This window comes from Phyllostomus hastatus, unplaced genomic scaffold, assembly GCF_019186645.2.
Source record: "Phyllostomus hastatus isolate PE091 unplaced genomic scaffold, TTU_PhHast_1.1 phas_scaffold_21, whole genome shotgun sequence".
Classification (NCBI taxonomy): domain Eukaryota; kingdom Metazoa; phylum Chordata; class Mammalia; order Chiroptera; family Phyllostomidae; genus Phyllostomus; species Phyllostomus hastatus.
In genome coordinates, this window is record NW_025334017.1 from 23,310,553 (window position 1) to 23,335,537 (window position 24,985).

At 43.4% G+C, this 24,985-nt stretch overlaps 1 protein-coding gene across 3 annotated transcripts in view; it reads left to right on the plus strand.

Annotated features, from left to right (window-relative positions):
- The window catches only part of GRHL2 (grainyhead like transcription factor 2), a 137,231-nt gene that overhangs the window by 57,896 nt on the left and 54,350 nt on the right, over positions 1-24,985 (plus strand). For all 3 annotated transcript variants that reach the window (XM_045861109.1, XM_045861110.1, XM_045861111.1), the window contains exons 5-7: positions 4,312-4,367; positions 7,622-7,778; positions 9,389-9,500. In XM_045861109.1, coding sequence (XP_045717065.1) covers positions 4,312-4,367; positions 7,622-7,778; positions 9,389-9,500 — 325 coding nt within the window. The remainder of the gene's footprint in view (positions 1-4,311; positions 4,368-7,621; positions 7,779-9,388; positions 9,501-24,985) is intronic.

Sequence of the window (24,985 nt, forward strand, 5' to 3'; positions counted from 1 at the left end):
GTTCAGACCAGGAGAAGAGAAACAAAAAAGACTAGCTCTCTGCAGTGTTGGTAGAAAGTTAGGGTGTTCAAGTTGCCCTAGTAGCCCTCCCAGTCCTGCACCAGCCAGTGCTGAGTGCTTGCTGTGCATTCTAGGAACTCAGGTGATGAGCAGAGCAAGGCTTGATAAGGTCCCTGCCCTTGAGAGGCCACTGTATTCTTGAGTTCCAGTAACTTTATGATCAAATTATCAGTATCCTCATAATGAAAATATTGTCTTCAAGTTAGTGTCCTTAGCTTCCCATGCTGTATTGCTTAAAGTAATTAGCAGATTTTTTTTTTTAACTGAGCAAGGAAACTTGTAGGGTCTTTGGTAGTATTATTGAATATTTGACTTGCCCTCAAGCAGTCAGGGGTGCTTCCTTAGGAAAAGCAAATCACTCCACATGGGAATATGAGGTACATGACTTTTCACTAACGGGTCACCACTGCTGTTTTCCTTACATGGTGTAGAAATATTCCATTAGTCACAGAAGAGCCCATGGATGTGGTCCAATGTCAACGGAACCATCATGCTATTTGGGGGTTGTGTTATCAGTTGTGTTTGTGTTGTAGATAAAGAGGCTTGTGAAAGGAAGCTATTGTATTTGGGGTTCTGTTTTGAGGTGCATGAGAAAGTAACTTACCCGAAACTAAATGTAAAGATTATTCCCACCAAATCTGGGATATTTGAAATATTTCTCCTGCTCTCCTAGTCTTGGAAATCAGTGTTTACATTGCATATTGTATTTCAATCTGATATGAATTAAGTGGAATGCTCTATTATGATCTTTAGCTGTGGCATTGCCAACAGGTTATAAGATTAGGTGAGCTCAGTGATGTCACCAAGTAAATTTCACTAAGGAAAATTTGTCTATAATCTAGTGCTCTTTTAGGAATACTATTAAAATGTCTATGACCCTTGTTGAATTAGCAGGTTTCATTTGCTATTAGAGACTGAATCAAGTGTGTATGTGTGTGCATGTGTGTGTGTGTGTAGTGGTATCAGGAAGGGAGTAGTTTGGTCCAAGTGATTAAGAAATATATAGATGTACTACATCACATCATCAAATCATAGGTGTGGTGATGTTGGCTGTCTGCCTGCCTTTAGGTGCCCTTCAAATTATATCAGAAGGTTTCCAAACAGTTGTGAAAACTGGTAACTGTAGCCAGAATGGCCTAAGCCTTTTGGTTTTGATTCTTCATACTAAATCATTTAGGGCCATGTGACCCATCATGTGATCAGAGCTCATGAAGGGTCGTGCTATTTTCCAAGTGGACTCCACATTGAGTTTCTTTAATTATACTGATAATGTAACAGAATTAAGGAAAAAATTTTCAACTTTAAAACAGTAATTCTGTGTCTAAAACATATCAACTATTCTTTTCAGAGTTCTTGTTCATGTGCACTCATAGTTATTGGAATGAGACTCCTTATTTCAGTTAGTGTATAGACAATCTCTCTGAGTGCGAACAGTTGCAGTCTATCACACCTTCTCACATCACCTGGTGCATTAGAATTGTTGAATTTGTGAGTCCAGTATGTTTCAGGAGGCTGCAGAGTTCTATGGCATGGACAATACATTTACTCAAGGCTCTGTTTATGAGTACTTGTTCACCATGTCAGGTTACCGCATATTCCTTCAAAGAAGACTTTGGAAATGCATCTCCTCTGTCTCTGAAATACTTCCTTATATGCATTTTTCAGCATGCGACCCTCCTATTCCAAATTTTCCTAATCTTTAACTAGACTATGTGTAGATACCTTTTAACCAATCAGACTTGTCCAATAGAGCTTTATGCAATTATGGAAACTTTCTTTTGTGCTATCCAATAAGGTAGCCCCTGGACGCAGGTGTCCTTTAGTATTTGAAATGTGGCTGGTTACTGAGGAACTGAAAGTTTAACTTTATTGAATTCTAACCAACTTTAGCACATTTGGCTAGTGGCTACTGTACTGGGCAGTGAAGACCTTGGTTTTCAGGTCCTTCCTTCATAGTCAGGGCAGGTCTGTGCCCTTGACCCCATGTATTGGGTTGGCCAAAAAGGCCATTATATTTTTCTGTAAAACAAAAGGCACACTTTTCATTTCACCAATAACTTTATTGATTTGAATATTTTGAGTATGTTGGCTATCTCTCACTATTGGCTTCTACTGGGTAGGGGCCGGGGTGCTGCTAAACATCTTCCAATGCATAAGACAGCCCACAGCAAAGAATTATTGGGCCAAAATATCAATAGTGCCAGTAAACTTCACAAACCACTTTTGACATGTTCGCTCAATCACAGTACCTTCTCCATACACAACACAAATCTTCTTTTGCGTTTCAGTAGAGTTTTTACCTTTCTTGAAATAATAAAGCATAATACACCAAAAATGTTACATATATTCTTCCATCTTCAATATTAAAATGGCTGCACGAAAATTCACAAATTTTGATTTTTTTTTATAATGCACACTCATATGACAGCTGTCAAATACATTCTAACAAAATTGTTTCAAATGAAGTTAAAGACAACTAAGCACTACTAGAGCCATGGTTTGGAAAAAAGGTAACCAACTTTTTGGCCAACCCAGCATGTACCACATTTGTACCCATCATTTTGGCGTAAATCATGGTGGTCTTAGCTCACCTGGATTACTTTTTTTCAATTTCTTCAGTTAATCCAGGTTCTAGTTGGCTTCCAAGGGTCAGAGCAAGGTTGACAATCTCCATGAAACCTTCCTAAAATTCTGCTGAGCTCCCCTTCCTGGCCATGCCCATTCTGTGCTTTTCCAGTTAGGACACCTGCAGGAATTAATGAAAGATTCCACACATTTAGTCATTTGCTGTATTTTTCTTTCTGTTTTTGTTGTTTTTCATGTGAACTTACCCTTCTCCTCCACCAATTTTTATCTCTTTGAGGACAGGACGGTGTCTTACAGTTTTTCTCTATGTCTCCTGGCGCTGAGAAGATGAAGCCCCAGAAAATTCCTGTTGAATGCTTTGCTGATTGATTGATTATAAAAGAAACATAAATCTGAATATTTGATTCTGTCATGATTATTAAATCATTCAACAAGCATTCATGAAATATTCCTGGAATGCATTTGGGTGAAGTTTGAAGGGCAAACCATCTCCTTGGATCCAAGGAATTCATAAGACTGGATGACAATAGAGACCATAAGTATATACACATATAAGCTGTGATGTAAGGCTACACTAAATTCTAGAGGTGGTGGTTAGGGATTGTGGAGAAAGTTTGTAAAATAGCTGTGAGCAATCCTTTCCTAAGAAGGAAACCTTTGGACTACTGGTCAAAATATGTAAGTTTACGGCAGAGAAAGGAGAAGCAGGAAGGTTATTTCTTAGAAAGAGACACTTGAGAAAAGGTCACAGTGGAAGGACCAGGTGTCGCAAGGTCAGCAAAGTACTTTTTCATCAATATTCTATTATGTTCATTTTAGGATCAAGAGTCAGGGCTTTTGTGCTTCTGCTTTTGAAAATGTTTGAAAATGCAGCAGATGGCATCATACTTGCACTAAACATACAACAACTGAACATCTCTGGACCCGAGCTTCTTTACATAGTACTAAGACATAGAGTTTCCCCCCAAACTTACTCTTACAATTGTGTGATGAGTATCTTAGAGAAAGGCACTGAATATGGCCAAGTTATTACTGTTAACAGAATTTAATACTCACTTACAATGCTTATTGTGTACCAGGCACTGTTCTTAGTACTTTTATTTGCACATTTAATCCTTCTAATCACTATAAGGAAGCATTTTATGGATGGAGAAAATATGGCACTTGCCTCAGTTTACACAGATAGCAGGCAAACGAGCTAGAACTTGACCCTCGACACTCTCGCTCTTGAAACTGCTCCAAACCGCTCTACGATAATGCTCGTACTATAATATGTGGCCTCTCTGTAATTACTGGCCCAGTAACTCAGAATCTGTGACTTTTGGAATAAGCATTAGAGATCATGGAAGATGAAGGAGATGCTGTATATGTCTGAGGAAACAGTTTCCAGCACCTGCAAACACTTTAAGAACACCTGCAGACGTGTGAATAACCCACCAAGTGCAGATGCATTGTGTTGAGTGTCATTCTCAGTGTGCAGGTGACATGCAAGTTCTGTGCGCAAATGACAACTGTCTTCACTGCAGTTGAAGATGTAATACCCCCAAATACATAACTTCCTTTCTAAAGTGAGGAAAAGACAGTGTGGATACATTTACCATTTTTTACATTTGTACTAATGACTCACTTCTTTGTTTTAATTTCTATACCTTTGAAATTTTGCAGAAATTTCGGAGTGCTTCAGTCGGGGCTGAGGAGTACATGTATGACCAGACATCAAGGTAGGTAGCACTGGGAGATGCCCCTGGAACTGATGAATGGCGTGCCTTTAAGTGTGCCCTCCAGTTATACTTGTAAACCCTTTTTCTCTGTATACTTTCATTGAACAATCTGATTTCCTTTGTGTTCAATTCTCTCCTCTATACAAATGACTTCTACGTTACTACTTCCAGTCTGGACCAATTTTCTGAGGCCCCTACCCTGTCTTTGTTTTTCTGTTGACTAGACACCATTTCTTAGGTGTTCCTCCAAACTTAGGTGTTCCTCCGAACTTAGGTGTTCCTCTGACTAGGTGTCTCCAGGCCGATGTGTGTATAACAGAGCTCCTCGTCTTTATTTCCCCCTCCTTTCCTTCCGTCTCTGCTTCTTTCACATCTGGCCTTCTGCTTTTATTTCCTGTTGTGGCTAAGGATGTAACCATCCTCCCAGCCACCACTCTAGAGGTGTAAGGATCTGCCTGCCTTCCTCCTGCACTCTCACATCTTTGCCAAGTGCTTCGCGTTCTATTCTATCTGTCCTGTCCTTTCCAGTGTGCTCCTATTCACATTCTCCGGAACTATTGCAATATAACTAATCTCCCTGTCAACACTTTCTTTCCCCATCCGTTCCACATTGCACGTATCTGCCAGCCAGTCCACACTCCAGCGCCTCCCATGCGCCAGCAATGTGTAGGGTTTAGGGATAAGATGTAACCTCCCCTAACAAAGGGCCCATCAATTTTTGGAGGAGACAAATTTGGTGATGGACAAATGGCAATACTTTTGGTAAGTGGTGAGTCCTGCTGCAGAGATACGTAAACAACGCTGAGAGGACCTACAGGGCGTGGGTGAGTGTGTAGGTGTGGCTGGGGATGGGAGGCAAAGTTTCACAGGAAGTTGGATTTAGACTTAGATCTTGAAGGATTAGCAGCAGGAGTTTTCTCAGAAAAGGAGGAGAGTTAAGAACATCCTAGGTTGAGGGGACAGGTGTTCAAAGAGCTTGGTTGTGATCATGCCTGAAGACAGAAGAGAATGGCAAGGAATGTATTTATCCCTCACATTCACGGAACTGACTGGCGATTTCACCATTTCTGAGTTAAACACAAATTCCTTATGAAGGTGGTTAGGGCCCTGTATGTGCTGGTCCTTCTTTAACCCTTGTCTTTCTCGCCCCTTTGCTTTTACATGTATTTCCCTCCTCTAGTTTCTGTTTCCACTTGAAGTCCTCCTGGTCCTTGGGGGTCTTGCTCCAACCTCAGGCTCCCCATCACCCCCGCCCCAGCTCATCCTAGTCAGAATTTGGCGAATGGAGAAGGGGGCGGGGGGTGGGGTAGTAAGCTAGAGTTCCAAATCACCCTTTAAGATGTGGAAATGCATACATAATTTGCATGCTATAAATCAGCCCAGTTCACTCCATAATTAGCTGTCAGGTCAACGAGGAGCACAGAAGCACTGACCTACTAGCCCCCTGACCTGGTTTCTTTTTCTGTGGCTGTCGTTGCCGTTGCCGCGGAGTGAGCGCGTTCCTCAGCCGCTGCTTAGCTGTGGAATGAGGAAGGTGGTTCTTAGCCTCTGCTATAGATAAGCTTGGGAGACCCAAACCCCTGAAATTATAAGCAAAAGCATTTATATTTATATCTGTTTTTCTTTTCTTGGAAGAGGGTTCACAGCTTTTTACTTTTTAAAAAAATTGTTTTACTGTTGTTCAAGTACAGTTGTCTGCATTTACCCCATCCCTTCCCCGCACCCCAGCCCTCCCCACCTCTCTCCTCTGATCCCACCCCCCCCCCTTGGTTTTGTCCATGTGTCCTTTATAGTTGCTCCTGCACCTTTTTCTTGTTTTTCAAGCAGTCTGTGTCCTAGACAAGTTGCAAGCTACTAGTCTAGGTGGTTCTTAATATCCTGTCCAGGTCTCAAATTTTATGATTCAATGGCTATATTAAAATTGCTTTTTCCAGGCAAAATGATAATGGAATTGATTCTGTCTTGAATGATTTATATCCCACTTTGTTCTATGATACATATTCTGGAATTTGTTTTGTTTATCAGCTTAAGCCTAAGATCTTTATCATGTAGGAGGAATATTATTCCACCCTTCAAATTTTTTCTCATTATAAGAGTTAAAAAGTTAAATATTGCAAAAACATTAAACATAGAAAGCAAGAGTCCCCCTAATCTTGTAAGTAGGCCATTTTAAGAGCTAAAAAATAAGGAGCCTCAGTGAAGAGATTCTGAAAATTCAGAAAATGCACAGAGTCATTATTACTGGCTCGTCACTGTGTGCTGTCTTGAAGAGTAGCAGAAATACATACTTCCGAATGCGCACGTTAAGAAAGATTATGATTCCCATTTGTTGTTCATTTTAAATAATTAATATTTTCTTTAAAGTTGGGAAAATTAGTGTTTTGTTTTTTAAGTTAAATCTTAGTTTTAAAATAGTAGGGAAATTATTCAGAGCAAGAATTTGCACACTTTTTCCGTAATGCACTGTATAGTAAATGTTTTAGATTTGGCAAGCTATGCAGTCACAACTGTTCAAGTCCACTGTGCAGTGTGAAAGCAGCTATGAAGTGGCCATAGTCATTCAATGCATGGATGAATGTAGCTGTTTTCCAATAAAACTTTATTTACGGAAATCGGCGGTGAGCTGGATCTGGCGTGTGGACCGCTGTTTTGCGCACCCCCGATGTAGAGCCGCAACCCTGTCGCACGTTCTGCAGGCTTAACAAATGGAACACGACAAATCAAAAAAATACTCCCTGTCCTGGAACTAGGTTTCTAGTCGTGAATGTTTGAGTTTTGGGTTTTCAGCCTTTGAGGTGTTTAAAAGTGGAATGTATTTTTAATGTCTTGGTCAGACAAAAAAACAGGTGAGGTGTATATACAGGAGTTGAACAAAAGCGTTCACACATTTGGTTTGTTGATGGGAAAAAAGCAGCAAATTCTATAAATCCTTAAGCTTCAGGCATTGCCTGTCGCCAGCTAAGCCTAACAGAGCTTCTGCTGGCACGACCTTGCACGATCGGCCAGGCACATCGTGGACTTTGTCCCCTTCTGAACCACCTGGTTCCTGGACCACTGCTAGGAATGTCGTATACATTGTGCTAGCAGTAACCTTTGGTCTGGTCTCATCTCTTCTGCCATATGCTGTGTTTTTGTCTCTGAAATAGAGTAAATATTGGTTAATATTCATACAAAAAATATCGATGTGCAATTGATCAGAAAGTCAATTATGTCCAAGTGAGTGAATCTGACCCCTGTTTGTTTTCTGTTCGCAGTGGCACGTTTCAGTACACCCTGGAAGCCACCAAATCGCTCCGCCAGAAGCAAGGGGAGGGCCCCATGACCTACCTCAACAAGGGACAGTTTTATGCCATAACGCTCAGTGAGACCGGAGACAACAAGTGCTTCCGACACCCCATCAGCAAAGTCAGGGTACGCACTGCATTTCTTCAGTGATCCACAGAGGGCTCAGCTGAATGCAACTGCCACCCCACAGTCATGTGGGAAGGGCGTAGAAAAACATTCCAAAATAAACCATTCTAGAACAAATGTCAATGAGTTGGGGCAAGAGAACCTACTGACTTGTAGTTTATCATTTTAATCAGTAACCAATAAACCCTGGGGAAGGGATGTGGTTGGGACATGCTTTCTGGCTGTATCCAAGGAATTTTCCTGGCTTCATTCGCGACCTGTGTGCTACCTGGCTGCTGTTGTCATTTTCAGTCAATTGATCCTAATTTTTTAATTAAGTAGCCGTAAGCGAGAACATATTTCTACATATTTGCTGCTGTTTTCTTCTGTAAAGGAGGATGCAATTCATCTGTGTCCCCAGACCCATTGCAGCTTTGTCTAAAAGCCTTCTGCAGCCCAGTGCTTATCCAGGGGCCAAGGGGCAAGGCATGATACCATCCCTATGAGGAGTGACTTGGAGGAATGTTCACATTCATGAGTGTTAGTCCGATTTGTGGGAAATGAAAGTGCCCTGGAAGCCTGCCAGCTTCTGGCATTCTCACTATCGCCGAGAAGGGAGGGAACTGGTAATCCCTCTCTACCGAAAAGGAAAATGATAACAGAGCTCTGGAAGAGGTTGAAGGACTTCCCTGCCCTGCTGCAAAGTGATTTATGCTGCTGTGGGCATGGTGCCCACCCACCTTATGTTATCCATAGCTCCCTCCTCCCAAGCTCTTCAGCACACCACGAGGGGAACGCTGTGGCATGGGCCGGGATCACAGGGCGGCCCAATTTTACCCCCATCCCAGATCCCATCTGAGACAACAAGTGGGGTAGAAGAGAAGGAAGAGGATCCGGGCACTGGCTGGCCGGCCGGCCTGCCTGTGCCTACTTTTCAGTAAAATCATTGCATAGGGATCTCTGGGTCACCTGGGTTTTCTGGCTTTGTGTGGGGAGAAAGACAGGGAAGGACAGCTGCCCCTTCCTCCAGGCAGCAGGACGTGGAGCGAGAAGGGAGAGCCACATCCCTGGTGCTGTAATTAAAGGGTCCTTTGGGTTTGTTTGTTTGTTTGTTTTTGGTGCCTTCTTCATCTCCTAAATGATGGTGAATTAATGTGTATTTAGCTTAAAGAGGCTGTTTATAATTTAGAACTGAAAGGGGTTTTTGTATTCTTAAGTTTCTCAAGCTCATTTTTAAAGTACATCACATTACACTGAAATTTCACAAAATTTCAGTCACAAAATTTCAAACATGTGCTTATTTTCAGTACAAGAAAAAAATTGTTTTTATATTCCTACTCACCTCACAAAATATTAAATTTACTGGTAATTGGTTAATATGGTTGTTTCTGACTTGGTAAAAATGATGTAGGATTTTTGTTTTCTATATGCTGTTCTCCTTTCCAATTATCATTTAAGTAGGCTCATTTTAAAACAAAACAAACCATACAGCTGAGCTTGTCTGGGCTTTGTAAAGCCAGAAAAGCAACATCACAGGAACATACAGGTGGTTGAACTTCCAGGATTAGAGACCAAGTGAAGCAACCGAGGCTGTGAACAGAAAGTAAATCCCAGTATTCTCCCCTCCACAGAGCGTGGTGATGGTGGTCTTCAGTGAAGACAAAAACCGAGATGAGCAGCTGAAATACTGGAAGTACTGGCACTCTCGGCAGCACACGGCGAAGCAGCGTGTCCTCGACATCGGTAGGTTGACCCAGAACCTCCCAGCATGGTCTTTGGTAACCGACACGTTTTCGTGATGCAAAGGACGGCCCAGCACAGAAAGCATCGCTGGGACCCACACAGCTCTGATGATGTGCCAGGCACTGGCCTACGCACTTTTCCTTTGTTAGTGCATCTGGTGCCAACCAGCTAAGAATTCAAAATTGGGTTGAGTGGGAAGTACTTTTTGTCCTACGAAAGTCAACAGTGCCGCACCGATAATAGGAATATATTTAGAGATGCAAGGACTATGTCAATTTCTAAAACGTATTTCTGTGCCCTCCCGTGTTTGATCCTAATGGGCAGTTAGGCAGGCCACGCGAACTCTGATCCCTCCGTGACATGAATGACCAGGCTCATTTGGCTCTAAGGTGCTTGCAAAGGTCACGTGACTGGGTACTGTATTATAGTTCTCTAACTCTCCAACCAGTTTTCCGTCACTCGAACACACGTCTAGTGCAGCTAGTACTAAATGGGCCGGCAAATGAAACCTTTGAGAGACTTCCCCTGGCACTAAAGAAGTGACGAATCTGCCCAGTACATTTTCTGGAGCCTGTATACTCCTGAACATGATGTTTGTTCTCTAGAACCTGTAGTCCTTCCGATGAGACGCAGGGTCCTCTCAGGAAAGCAGGGCCAAGTGAGGGAATTCATTGCAAAGGCTGGAAGTGCTGAAGGCACCATGAGGCAATACAGAAATGAGCTGCTGCAGGAACATGCTGTTATTACCCGCAGGGCTGGAGGCTCAAAAGGAGGTGGTGGGTGTTGGGGGAGTCACCCAGAAAGAGCTGTAACCATTGGGGAGGCTGCCGCATCAGGAGTTGTGACCACAGAGGGACTGGCTTTCCAAAAGGGGGTAGAACCACAGAGGAATTGCCGCTAGAGACTCCCCTCAATGCCAAGAGCAGGGAGGAGAAGGAGTGCCCTGGCTTCTCCCTGCCTCCTCATCTCCCACAAGCACTTCCCATTGGCCAAATGTACCCACAAGCTGTGGAGCACATGACCCTGACACATTACGTTTGCAGGAATGAACCTCTGAGACAGAAGAAAGCAGGGGAAGTCAGGGATTAGATCTTAAAGTTTCGTAGAAATTACTTAAAAACACAGACAGTAATGTATGTGTTTCTAAGTAATTTTTAACACTTTAATATTGTCTCCATAAGCAATAAGTCGTTTCTCACTTGTGGGCTTTATCATCCCGCTTCATAGACCGGGAGGATGCGTCCCAGTAAGTGCAGACCAAGTAAAGGTTTCCATCGTGTCGAGTAGCAGAAGTATTACTGAGCCATAGAAGGATGCTTGCTTTGATTTCTTACACCCGGCAGTAATGATTTTTCAGTCTTCTGTCTTACCCTTGCTAGATGCCCTTGACCAATAGCAGAGAGGTTAGTGACCAGGTTAGAGTTAGCAACTCGCTGTAGAACATATTGGAACTAATTGCCAGTTTATCCTGCAAAATGCTTACGCCACTCTTTATCTCACACCACACTCACATGCGAGAGCACGCACCCCACAGACGTATATCTTCTGTTAACTAGTCCAACATCTTTATCTAGTAAGCAAGGAAACTGAGCCTAGAGAGGCTCACTGACCCACCACCCCGAGTGACTCGTCTCCCTGAGCAAGGTCACACACTGAACCTCCAAGACGGACTGACTGACTAGAACCAGGGTTTAGAGCTACTTGCCCTAACCTGCTGTGTAGCCAATCTGCATAGAGCAGAGGAATCATTTTATTTTATTTGAAAGGTTAGCCTTATAATTATTACCCAAGAAAATGAGAGGAACAATTAAACAGAAATGTGGACTTGGTCCAAATAAGGCCAATAATAGAAGCTTTTTACTGGCATACTTGTTGGTTCAACTTTGATATTATTACAAGGTTTACTTTTCTTAGGCCAGAATGGCTTCTCAGCTCTCATAGGACTTCAAGTCTTATCTCTCTTCTTTATCACCCCCCGTCTGCCTCCAGACGTTGCTCTCACGTAACCCTGCACACACGCACGTGCTCATACATGCACGTGTGTGGGTGTGCACACACACATAGGTCTGTGACATGTTCCTAAGTAGCTTCATGGCTACTTGGGATCCTTGCTCTGAATGTGAGACGAAGCCATTAAATCAGCCCCTTCGTTTCAAACAGAAAATTGATTTTCTGACCACAGTGTCTACCCTTATCCTCAACCTAACATCTACTCAGACAGGATAAGGAAATATGCAAAAATCTCATATAATTCATTATCTACTAGATTAAAAAAATCAAACCATGTGTCCCTCTCTGCTGGTGGGTTGTTAACACCATTTCCAATATAAAGGGGGAATGAGGCTGTGATGGCGAATACACCTGTGTGCTGGGTGCCATCATCGGCGGGGACTGGGACCGAGGTGTTGGGAATTTTGTGAGGCTGCGCCGTGGTTCTACCTGCTGAGGGGGAAGAGAGGCCAAAGGATGTATGTGCTCTCCATTTGCTAGTTTGGGTGGAGACCCTTCTAGTAGCCAAAAAGGAGGAGGAAGAATCCAGAATTATTTAATATATTCCTTTTTCTTAGCCTCCATGGCGCTGGAGGTCCAAGGCAGGGCTCCAAAGCTGTAGTTCCCAAATCTCCACCAGCCCCTGCAGTCAGCATATTGAACTGAGCCATGCAGGTAGTAACCAGTGGTCCTTGGAGTCAGTAGGTGGGACTAGGGGAGCCTCAAAGTCCTCAAATTGTGCACCACATAGTTTTGTGTGTATGAGTGTGCACATTCTTTCATTTACACAGCTGCCAGGATAACTGCCCTTCCACCAGCAGCCTGCCTCCCTGCCTCCACTCCAAGCAAAGCCTGATGGAGCTTTCTCACATCTTTGTGTCTTTCCTTATTTGGCAACCCCCAGCATGCATGCTCAAGGATTGTTCTGTTGTTTCTTGTGCCCTGTAAAAATGATGCCTAACAAACAGTCTATATCTTTTTTTATATAATGTGTCACTTGGATTAGATGGTTGGTTGTTCTTTGAGGCTGCTCCCAATCCTCTGATTACCCCACAGGGCTAGCTGCCTGACAGGGGGAGGAACCACAGCATCCCCAGTGGGATCCTGTTGGTGGGCCCCCTGCAAAGGGGAGTGGGAGCCTGAGGGCCCGGGGCCCAGAGGAGGAGGCTGCACATGGAGCCTTGACTCCAAGGTTCCTTGTGCCCTGAGCGAGGTTCCTGGTGAGACTCTTCCCGCAGCACACTGGGCATGCCCCTCCTTGGGTGGATATTTGCACCTTGTACATCTAGCTCCCTCATTTCTTTGTTGTTGTTTTTTTAAATCCTCACCAGAGGATATGTTTATTGATGAGAGAGAAAGAGAAACATCAATGTGCAAGAGAAGCATTGATCCATTGCTTCCCATATGTATCCTGACCAGGGATCAAACCCACAACCTAGTTATGGTTCCTTTATTTCAGGGCTGGTTCCCTTATTTCTTACAGGCTTTTTCTTATTGTCAGCTCATCAGAGAGACCTTCCCTATCCCCTTACCTAAAAGTCACACTCTCATCACTACTGACTTCCTTTGATTTCACTGCAGAGTGCTGTTACTACGCAACACATTATTTATGTACATATGAGGTCTGTCCAGAAAAGCCCAGCCATTGTTAATATAACAAGAACAGTTTGCATGACATCGATGTGACCTGGCAGCCAAGGAGAGTGGATTGGAATGTGCATGAGTGAACAATGACGAATTCCCTGTACTGGTCCGTGGGGGTAGTAAATGCTGTTGAGTGAGCATGTGTCCGTGTAGCTGTCAAATTCGAAATGGCTGAGCAATGAATCTGCATCAAATTTTGTGTTAAGCTTGAACATTCCCAGAACACCTCAGAATGTTGACCATGTATGGGCTGCAGTCAACAAAGATCAAGAACTAGAAGCTGATCTGGGGATTCCAAAAACTAGTGTGTCCAAGATTTTGACACAGGATCTTGGCATGAAGCTAAGATCACTTCTGAAATGGAAGAGATTTTAGACAGACGATGAGATTCAGGAGAATACAATGGGGCAGCTGACTGTGATTCCAATAAATAATTTTGCAGTATTTTGAGCAGTGGAAGAGATGTTGGGAGAACTGTGTGAGGTCCCAAGGTACCTACTTTGAAGGGGACTGAGGTGTCATTGTCCTGTGTACAATGTTTCTTATATCCTTTATCTTCTTCAAGAAATAATCTGTTTCTCATAGTACATGGCTGGATACTTTCTAGACAGACCTTCATATCTGTACCCTAGCCCCTAGAGCAGGGGTGTCAAACTCATTTTCACCGGGGCCACCTCAGCCTTGCAGTTGCCTTCAAAGGTCCGAATGTAATTTTGGACTGTATAAGTATAACTACTGCTTAACAGTTAAGCGGGAGCTCGGCACTGCCGCTGGGTAGAAACAAGGTGCTGGGCTGGATAAGACAAGGTGGAGGGCCAGATTCAGCCCTCAGGCCTTATGTTTGCCACGGGTGCCCTAGATAGTTCTTGCCACCACCCACGCCCCCTCCCCCACCAGCACTGGTTAGAAGTGGAGTGACTGGAGACATTCATTAATTGGCCTCGCTCTGACATGCTGCTTCTCCCCTCTGTACCGTCCTCTCCAGACATTGAGGACGTTTTGCAGTCTGGGCAGTGGGACCCAGCTGATGCTTGCTCTGACATTTCTGAAAGCCAGTTCAGATGTGTGATTCTTGTCCATTAGGCCACACATTACTATTTTTAACCAGGGGAGAGGGGAGGAAACGTTAGCAATTAGCTCTTACTTGATATAAGTAAAACAAACAAATGCTGGCCCCAGTAGTCTGCTGCTTTTGAAAGCACACGAGCAGAGTTCTCCAGGTCTCACAAGTTCTTTCTTGCGAGCTTGTTGAATAACAATAATTATTCCAGGTCATAAATAAGTTTACATTCTGCAGCACAAGAAGCATTCCTGTGCCAACTATTCCTCTTGGGCAGATAGCTCCTTAGACCCTGTTGGTCCTTCGCTTGTCTCTGAGTGCAGAAGCCCCTCCATCACGGGGTATGGAGTTAGTGCTGGGCCCATGTGAGGGACCACCTGTTTGCAGAAATTCCACATCCAGTCAGTAAACACGCCAAACCGTTTGTAGGGACTGGGGAGTCAGGGGCAATAGGGCAGAGCCCTGTCCTCAGACTGCTCCAGTCTGGAGGTAAGATGGGAAAGATGTTAACAGGGTGAGTGGCAGCTTGGAGGGGCACTCCCCAGAGGAGAGTTTTTGAGATCTCTATGCAAGGATAATAAAAACATCTGGGGTCACAGATGAGGATGAAGTTGCTACAAGTGAAGGAAGGAGCTCATGCATAGGTACAGGGGTCAAGACAGAGAAACCAAAACAGGGCTGGCAAAGTCCAAGAAACTGTTAGCACTGCTGGAAAGGGTGGAGCCTCTCCTGCATGCCAGTGGGAGTGTTCATCGGTTCATCCAATACAGAGAGTGGGTTGGAGGAAGGAGCTCTGAGTACCTGGGAGAGAGAAAATGAGACAGAAGTGTTTGATAATGGAGGAAAGGCTCACTGTTTTTGAGGGCAATCTTAGGGCAGCATGGATGTGAAGCCTGCATGGACCTTGCTGGTCTCAGGCTCTGAAAGGAGACTTTTGAGTCCAGAGGAGATGGACTGAGCCCAGCAGGGCATCCAGGGGCTTCTGGTGTCAGAGGGCCATTGGTTCTCACCACCTGTGCCCTGGTGGCAGCCCTCAGAGCGGCAGGTAGAATATGAGGGGAACGCTCCCATTTCAGCTCCTCTGCAAAGACTCACCATAGGGTCATCACCACACCAGATGTGGAGGGTAATTAAGCTCTTAGTTTCTTGCTCTCTGTGGCTTTGACACCATCGTGGCTCCACGGAGTCCTGTTTTGCAGTTTTGTTGGGGAGATATTGAAGTCTGTGTGTGTGTTTATAGCCTTTTATATTGAAGTATAACTTGCATGCCTTGCTTCTGGCTAATCCATGTCTTTCTGTTGTTGCACAGAGTGGGTTTTAGAGATCCAGGAATAGGTAAGAAAGTCATTCATCCAAGCGGGTGTGTTCCATTCATACATCAGTCCTCCCAAGACTCCGATAAGGACAGACAGTGGGGAACATGCAGATGTAGGAGGCAAGTGGAATATTGCAGTGAAGGGACATTCCTCTTTAACAAGTTGCAGTACTTGATTTCAGGCACTTGGAGAATCACTGAGGAGATACAAAGGTACCTCAGGAACTAGAGACACATTCTAGTAGAGTTAGACTCTCCCTGATGCATAGCTGTGGAGACAAAGGAGATGGAAAGGATCATAGGAGAAAGTCCTGATTTTGTAACTGGGCGGGGGAGTCAGGAGGAGGGGTGGGGACAGGGAGTCCGGGCCGGCCAGGTGCTGAGGTCAGCCAGGTCCCCCCGAGGAATTCCGTGTTGTCACACACAGAGCAGGGTAGCTTTTCCCTGGGACTCACTTGCAGAGGGGAGTCATCCAATTTAGCACAGTGTGAGCCATTTAAAAAATGCTTGAAATGAAGCAAGTCACAAAATGAATTGGACTCCCTACGAAGTCTACTCAAACAGTGGGCAATTCCAAAACCGCTTTCTGGGGAAGGCGCCTTTTTCTGTTTGTTCCCTTTCAATCAGGGAGGGAAAATTAGACGTTCAGCAACTAATATTAACTTTATAGAAGGAGAGCCAGAAGCCACAACAGATAAACTGAGGCACATCACAGGGACTTTCGAGCTCCTGAACATAATTACGAACGACTTTACTACTTTACAATGCAGATGTTCTGAAAGAATAGGCATCTCAGAATCTGCATTTTTTTAATGGGCATTCTCTGTCATCATGTAATCAGACTGAGTCCCCCAGCACGTACAAATAGGCATCATTACTTGACAGTCACATTCAGTGTAGCCATTATTGATGCAGTTAATTGTCAAATCGACCACTTGCTCTTTATTCAATCTCTGTCTTTAATTTGAGTTCACAGACATCTTTCCTTGTAGGGGATTATAAAACATCAGAATGTATTGGTTACATTGTTAATATTAATCCTTTAGTTTTCGGTAATTGGCAGGCGATTATAGTGCACCTTTGGGTATTAATGTGTGATTATAGGATTTTCATCTGTGCCCTGCTACAGATCTATTTCTTAAGAGTCGGTTTTTAAATTGTGCTCTGTTGATAGCAGTTTTAGATTAAGGTAAAGCTTTTCATGAAAACTTAAGTTCTAACTAAATAAAAACATCTCTTCAAGTTTAGCTCTAAATAGTTCTCTCTGAGGGTTCAGAGAGAAGCCTGCCGGAAGACTCTCACACGCAGAAGCTTGCCGACCCCTGTGAGCTGTTCAGCTGGGCTGCTCTGTCCAGGGCTAGAGCTATCTCCAGTCTGGAGTCGTGCTCCACTTTTGAATACAAAGTGATTAAAATTTGTATCAAAGTGATTAAAATGAACTAACGCATTTTTCCCAGAGGAGGGTGGCTGTGGCTGTGCCCCACCAGCGTGCTTTCTTGCAGTTTTCATAGCCCTGCCTGGGAGGGGAGAGACTGGTGAGGCGGTGGGGGAGGCAGCTGCCACCTCTCAGAAGCTCAGGGAGCCTGGTAGTCAGCGTGAACTCAGGGCCTTGCAGGCCTAGGAGAGGAGAGTGCCCTGCCGCTCACCGCTCACCGCTCTCCCCCGGGGTTTCCCCCTGCCCTCAGTGCTGTTCTCCGGAGGGCTCTCGTCCCCCAGGGTTATACAGATCTGCTCTCACCTGTGGTCGGATGTCGTCCACCTTGCTCTACAAATAACTCAAGTAGATGGAATTTTGATGTTTTTCTGGACTGTTTCCACACTTCCAAATAGATAGGAAAAGTAAATTTGATTCAAAACAAAACAAGACAAAACCCCACAAGAGCCCGCAACTTAAAAGGACAACCACCACCAGACCTGGCAGGTGCCCTGAGGCCCTGCGGCCCCAAGGTTGTGCTGCCTGTCCTTGGCTCTAACTGTTAGTGTGAGTTCGCACCGTGGGAGCCCCCTCTGTCCTACAGACCCGTGCTGCCGCCACAGTTACTGAAAGTTCCTTTTCCTTCAGCTTTGGTTAGAAAACATTTATGTGATGCAAGTATGATAGGCTATTAAAGTTATATATTTTAAAACATAAAATACAAGTATTCTTTTAACTTGAATCTTAGTTCAGGCAAAATATATTAACATTTAATAATATTTGAGCTATTATAGTTTTCAGTTATTACATGCATGTTTCTGTGTGAGTCCCAGAAGCTCATCTTGTTGGGGACGACAGCTTTGAGGAGAATGACTTCCTTCTGGGGTGATCTGGGCATCCTGGAAGTCCTTTTCTAGACTGCCCACCCACCCCTCCCCACCCCCAAGGGAAGGGTCTAAGACAGCACCAAGTTCACAAACTGCTGGTATGTCCAGGTCCTGATCTTTGCAGGCTCCCTTTCGAGCTATTACTGGCTCTTCCTCTTTCCTTCCACCCTATGTTTCCTAAGAGAGGATCCCTCTTCCTAACCCACACCCTAAACTAGTACTGGTGTCTCAAGCCAGTGTAACTTCTTTTTTCATTAAAATTTCTGAATGCCAAATCTACAGGTCTATTTTTGCCCTTCACCAGATTTTCTAGTTACTTCCAACCTCTCCTGTGTTCCTTCTCTGAGGCTCTCCTTGCCTAGAATCGCCCTGCCGTCCTTCTTTACTGGGTGGATTTTTTACCGCTTAAGAGCTCGTTTCCCTGTTCCCACTTGGGTGAGATCCTCCTGATGTTTCCAGCCAGAGTCGGCTGCTTCCTGCACGGGTTTTGGTTTATATCTAGATAATAGCTCTTTGCCATGTTTCACTTGGTTTATCAGTTTCCATTTTGCCCATCACCTGAGATGCTGAGCTTCTTAACTAGAGAGAGGACTTTTTTTTAACCTTTATATACCCAGCCCCTGGTACAGAGGAGCCTGGCACAGAGTAGATTTTTAGCCAGTGCAGACTGGCTGGCACGCACCACCACATGCGGCTTTGTGCACGTGGGTAACACTATGGTGAGCGGGCGGGCGGGTGTCTGGCCCCTCAGGTGGGATCACGCTCTCTCCTTTTCCATTCTGCAAGGATCAGTTTTGGTCAGATTGTTCTAGATGCCAGGGAGCTAAATGTGTATTTGGTACTTTAATTTATTATATTTAAAATATTATTTTATTTTCTTATAGCCCTCTTGATGAAACTTGTTTAACAACTTTTAAGACTTAATTGCTAACATGAAAAATATACATATACTAATAAACCAGGGGAAATTATTCTTCTTTAACATAACTAGAAATTATTATTGTTTCACTAAAGCAAACAATAGGAAATAGTTTAAAAGTGAATTATCCCCTCCCCAGCCAAAAAGTAGCTAGATTTGGAAATTAAACATTAGAATAATTGTGGTCCATTACCATTTTTCCTCACTGCTCCTGACACGTGTGTTTATCTGGTTCTAGGACATTATTATTTAATAAACCTTTTCTGGCAAAGGGATTCCTTTATGCTAACAATTTTAAAGCCTTGAATAATTCAAAAGAAGGCATGTTACAGAGAGAATGGCAAAAGACCCCCTGAGAATCTGTTTTAATGAGAAGAGATACTGGTTTAGATTATGAGCTTTCAAAATTCTCTCTCTCTCTCTCTCTCTCTTGCGCACGCGTACACACACACACACACACACACACACACACCCCTGAGACCACTTCATAGATCCACTGTATTTCATACTGTACATTTTTTAAATCCTGTTTAACTCTCCTTTTTTCATGTTTCCTGGGCACCACATTGTTTTTCCCCTAATTGGTGGGACTTTGCCCTTATCTTTAGCTACGTTAAGATCACGCTTTCACGTCAAACACAGAACGTATACTTTTATTTCAGTTTTGGGTTTTGCATGGGGCCTAATTATTTTCTTTCTTTGAGATTCATGTAGTGGAACCACAGATGACCTGATGGTTTCACATTTTTTAGGATTATTTGGCTGGCTTCAAAGCTTATTCAATCCAAAAAGTACCTGGAGACAACAGCCTGACAGTTGCAGGAGACGCAGCAGTTCACTGCACGAGGCCTCAGCGCGGGCGTCCGCAGCCTCCTGCAGCACGCACTGGACGCCTCTCTCTCAGCCAGCCTTTCGGCAGAAACAAATTCTTGTCTGCGCAGTCCCCTCCCCAGTGTTAAAACGGGCAGATCTCAAGTTCTTCTCTTCTGTTTACAAAGCCTAAAACTTGCCAAGAGAAAGCTTTTGCGAAATTAAATTAAGCTCTTTGAATGGTAGAAGCCAAAATAAGATGAAGCTAATCTGGAAAAAGTTCTTTGACGAGGCTCCAGGGATGCGGGGCCGCCAGCAGGTTTTCTGCTCGTGAAGAGACAAGTATTGAAAGGACTGAGTGCTAAATAAATGAGCGTCCCGTCGCTGGTCAGCGATCCTGTGAGGTAGGGGCTGGTATTATCTCCACCTCCCAGATGGAGAAGGACGCCGGCTTGGCCAGGTCCTGCCGCCTCTCCGAGGCTGGTTCGGTGGAACGCACACCCGCAGCCCCCAGACGCTGTGCTCGGCCAGCGTTGCAAAGGGAAACAGTGAAGGCAGCAACTGCTTCCTGCTTTAAAGGACAAAGCTTCTTCTTTAAGAAATATATCTAAGAGAATTACAATTTCAGTTTTGAAATAACATCTATATCCTCTATTAATGGATGAAAAGTTAACAGGAATAGTGGCATTGTTAATTCAAATAACAGTTATTGCAAAAGTCACTCACGTAACAAACAAAAAATCATTCATGTAAAAAAAAATAGCCAGTGCACTGTCCCCTCGCACACCGCAGTCCCGTCACACACGGGGCAGACTTACCTTCCCCGTCCCCAGGTCGGTGTGTGTGGCTGAGCGGTGGGGTGCCAGCGGGGCGGCTGAAAATGGAGGTTAATCTGAATGGAACTTGAGCGGCTGAAGGGACTGGGGCTGTGGTTCAAATTCAGTGACAGACAATCTGTGTGAGGATGTATAGTTCTTGTAATGTGTCTGTCCTGCACACCAGTTCTCTGACAGCCGTTTCTGCTGTTTAAATCTGTCCAATCTGCACTCAGAAGTACAATTACGTATGTTGAAAAATTATTTCTGACATGGAGGGCTGCTAGATACTAGAATTGGCCTTGGAGAGACTATTGAAGTTCTTAGAGAACGGTAATTCTCGAGACTTACTAATAATGAAGTACCATCGTTTGAGAAAGAATTCTATTTTCTTTTATACATTAATGTTGGTTTAACTGAGAAGTTATCACAGTTCCTACAAATGTCATTTGGGGTGGGAGGAGGTTGGGGACTGCTGTGCCAGGGGAGGGGGCCCTGTGTGTGAGGGGGAGGGGGGCCCCTGAGGTGATGACACTGGCCAGCTACTTTGGGCAGTGACTCTACTCCCACCTTCTTGTGACTCCTTGTCCCCACACCTACCCCTAAGAGTTTTAGTATATGAAGTAACGAGGCGAAGGATGGAAAACTGAAATAAAACATGACTAGTTCAGGTAGCGTACCGAGGAAATTATTTACCAAAGCACAGTCTATATCTTCACTCATTCAGCAAACTGTCAGAAAGTGCCAGGCATGATTTTTTTAAGAGAAAAAAATAGTTAAAATGAAGTTAAGCTTCATGAGTAACATAAACAAGTGAAAAGAGCTTGATTTTAAGCCCATCCAGGTTGATTTAAACCCAGAGCTAGAAGCCAAGGTGCATATATATGTGTATGAGCATGTGGGCTTATGTGTCTGTACATAGGATATGACCTTTTGTCATTCTGAAGTCAAGTTCACAGGTCAGGATCAGCATTCTTAAATAAAAAGGAAATCAAATAGAATAAAAATGCTAACATAAATGGAACCCAATACTGGATTACAATGTGAAATGCTTTTCTTACTCTACAATTATGGTTAATGCAGCTGAAAGCCATAACATTGGCCGACACAATTTCTTCCCTGGAAACAGAAAGGTGAATTAAACCTAAATAAAATATTACCCATAAGTTTAGCCAAAAGAGAAAATTCCAAGAAAGGTTCCATCTTAGAGGCTATCTGTAAGGATATGACAATAAACCATGGAGAGTAAGCAGTATCACTAATATTACTTCTTGTTTTAACATCAAAGAGACACTCTTTTTCCAGTCACATTCTGTGAGTCACAAATTGTCTTCAGAATTTCAGGCATCCTTGCCCCAGATTGTGTATGGAAAAGCGCTCATTTGTAAGGTTGTATATATCACAGAAATCAAAGGGCTCTGGCTTCATGTGTAGACAGAACTTCTTCCGTTCCCCTCCCAGCTTGGCCCCTCAAAACTAAATGACTGTTAGGGAGGGAAGGTATTTAACACATTTGCCAGTTTCCTATTCCACAAACCAGTAACAAGCTACTGATCAGAATTGTCCAAGGTAGTGTGTGTGAAATGTATTTAGCTCACACTGGTCTCCCCAAAACTGGTGCTGTTCCTCTATTTGCTCAGAATCCAAGACAAAGTGATGGAGATACACTTAAAGCCTCCATGACTCAGGTGAAGTGTCAGCACACTGAAGGAAACTCGCTTTACCTTGGACTTGGGAGAAAAGCAGTAACAAGGAAATGACTTCTTAGAGTTCTTGTGAGTCAGGTTTTAAAGAGCTCTGGGTTTTTTTTTTATTTTGAAAAATAGAAAGAAGTCTCAGAACCTAGTTGGACTAAAGTTTATTTATTCTACCTATTTCAAGGCAGTGCGAGTCCTCCTGTAATGACCCTCGACGGTTTCCTGAATTTGAGCTGGTCCTCTCTGAGCTTTACAGACGGAGGGGAGCAGACATGTGAGGTCAGGTGGGATGGGCCATGGAGGGACCCGTGTCCCCGTCACCCACTGTGGTACAGCAGGGTTTGTGGTCTCAGATATTGTTCCTCTTTTGCAGAGATGAAGTTCAAGTTCAGAGAGGTTCCATAACTCACTGAAGGTCATACATAGGGTCTGGAGCGAGCAGGCGAAAATTAGATTCAGGGCTGTATGTCTCTGCCACCAGTGTCCTTTCTTCCTGCGCTTTGGTGCTTACCTCTAAGTGGACTCCTTGTATACCCTGTTCTCAAATATATAAAGTGCCCTGAGTTCTTGACTTTAAAAAAATCTTCTTAGACTGCAGACTACGCACACTGAATTCGCGGTAGTGCCCTGAGCTGTTTTCAGCATTCCAGATTCATTATTTCACTAGTCCAGGCAAAGTCCATACCTTTCAGAAGAGAAGCAATTTTGATATTAATTATACCACGCCTTTTAATCCCCCACAATATATAAAAAAATAATTAGAAGGGGTAGTTATAATTTACCAAGCATGTGAAACTTAATTAAGGTGAAAGAATTAAAAAATGCCTTTGACAGCATTCCAGAATTGCACTTACACACACACCACTGATCATATGCAAAAAAGAAAAAAGATAACAGGATGATTTACCACCATGCTGCCCATAACAGTTCAAGTTGAATCCAATCCCATAATTCCTGTGTAGAAGGTAACTTGCCAGAAACAGACATGAAAGCGCCGGGTACACAGTCACCCGAACTCAGCAGCCCTTTGCTGCAACACCATCAAGTGTTTCCTCACCCCCACCTGCCTTGTTTTTCCCAAAGGGCTGGCTACTGGACTTTCTTCCAGTCTTCGTGGTGCCTGCGAGATTTGGAGATGCTTTCTCTGCTTCTCTCCAGTGCAGCACCCCAAGCTGGCCCTCCTTTGTCAAGGAACAGGCAATTGTCCAAAAACGGCTCGTCTCTCTGCCTCATTGAACCTTCCTCAGCACTTCCCTCCCAGCCAGTTGCCACATAGGATGTGCTGTGATTTTTCTCTATAAGCTATTAATATCTGGTAACAATTTATTGTTTGATTTGCAAGATAAATATAGGCCATGGTTAAAAGTTTGGCCATTGGCACCAAACAGACCTGAATTCAAATCACAGGTTGGCCTATTACCAGCCATGTGATTTTCTACAAGCAGCAACTTCTCCGTAGGAGGATGCTAATACTTACCTCACAGGCTGGGTGTGAGGATTAGGTTGGTAAGCTCAACACAGCCTTGACATTCAGTGAGTTTTCAGTTTGTGGCAGTTGTTTTTACCCCAAGAATATTTGCATTTTAATGTCAAGAGATGACAATGCCCTCACCCAAAGCAATGAGTGTTTTAGAGTGGGATTTAAACATTCGCCCCTATAATGTGAATATTGGTACATTTGAAGTAGTCTCAGAAGCTCCTTACACTATCCTTGATATTTGGGATTCTTTTTCCTTCTTGCAGTCCCTGATTGGATGTCTCTTTCTTCCTTATGTTCCAAGTCATTGATTTCATTCTTGGCTTCATTCACACTGCTGATGATTCCCTATAAATTGTTTTTCACTTCAATTAGTGTATCCTTCATTTCTGCCAGATGAGTGTGGTTTCTTTAATTCTTTAGTTGTTGGATTTCCATACAGCTTGACTTTCTGACAGTTATGAGTGATATTTGTTGTGTAATGTAGCTGTAATTTTTCTCTGGTTGTGCAAGAGACAAGCCATGATTACCTACGCCTCCATCTTGACCAGAAGTCTCCAGATGTACAATTCTATAACACATCATCTGTATATTGTATTGTGTGCTCACCACCCCAAGTCAAATCTCCTTCTATCACCATTTATCCCTGATTTACCCTCTTCTATCTCCTTCAACCCCCTTTCCCTCTATTAATCACCATACTGTTGTCTGTGTCTATGAGTTTTTTTTCCTTTGGTTAAACTCATCACCTTTTCTATCCAGTCCCCCTAACACCTCTCCCCTCTTACAGCTGTCAGTCAGTTCTCTATATCTATGACTGTTTCTATTTTGTTAGTTTATTTTGTTCATTAGATTCCACATATAAGTGAAATCTTATGGTACTTGTCTTTCTCTGACTGGCTTATTTCACTTAACATAATATTCTCCAGGTCCATTCATTCATATTGTCACAAAAGGTAAGATTTCCTTCTTCTTCTTCTTTTTAATAGCTGAGTAGGATTCCATTGTATAAATGTACCAAAACTTTTTTATCTATTCATCTACTGATGGGTGAGCTGCTTCCAAATCTTGGCTATTGTAAATAACGTTGCAATGAACATAATAGTACATATATTCTTTCAAATTAGCATTGCAGATTTCTTTGGATATATTCCCAGAAGTGGAATTGTTGGGTTATAAGGCAGTTGCACTTTTAATTTGGTGGGGGAAGCTCCATACTGCTGTCCATAGTAGCTGCACCAATCTGCATTCCCACCAACAGTACACAAGGGTTCCCTTTTCTCCACGTCCTTATCAACCCTTTTTCTGTGTTGATTTATTGATGATAGCCATTCTGACAGGTGTGAGGTGATTAGTGACATTGAACATCTTTTCATATGTCTATTGGCCATCTGTGTATCCTAATTAATGCATTTTTAAAGCGATTAAATTTCAGTTGCAGAAACAATGGAAAAATAA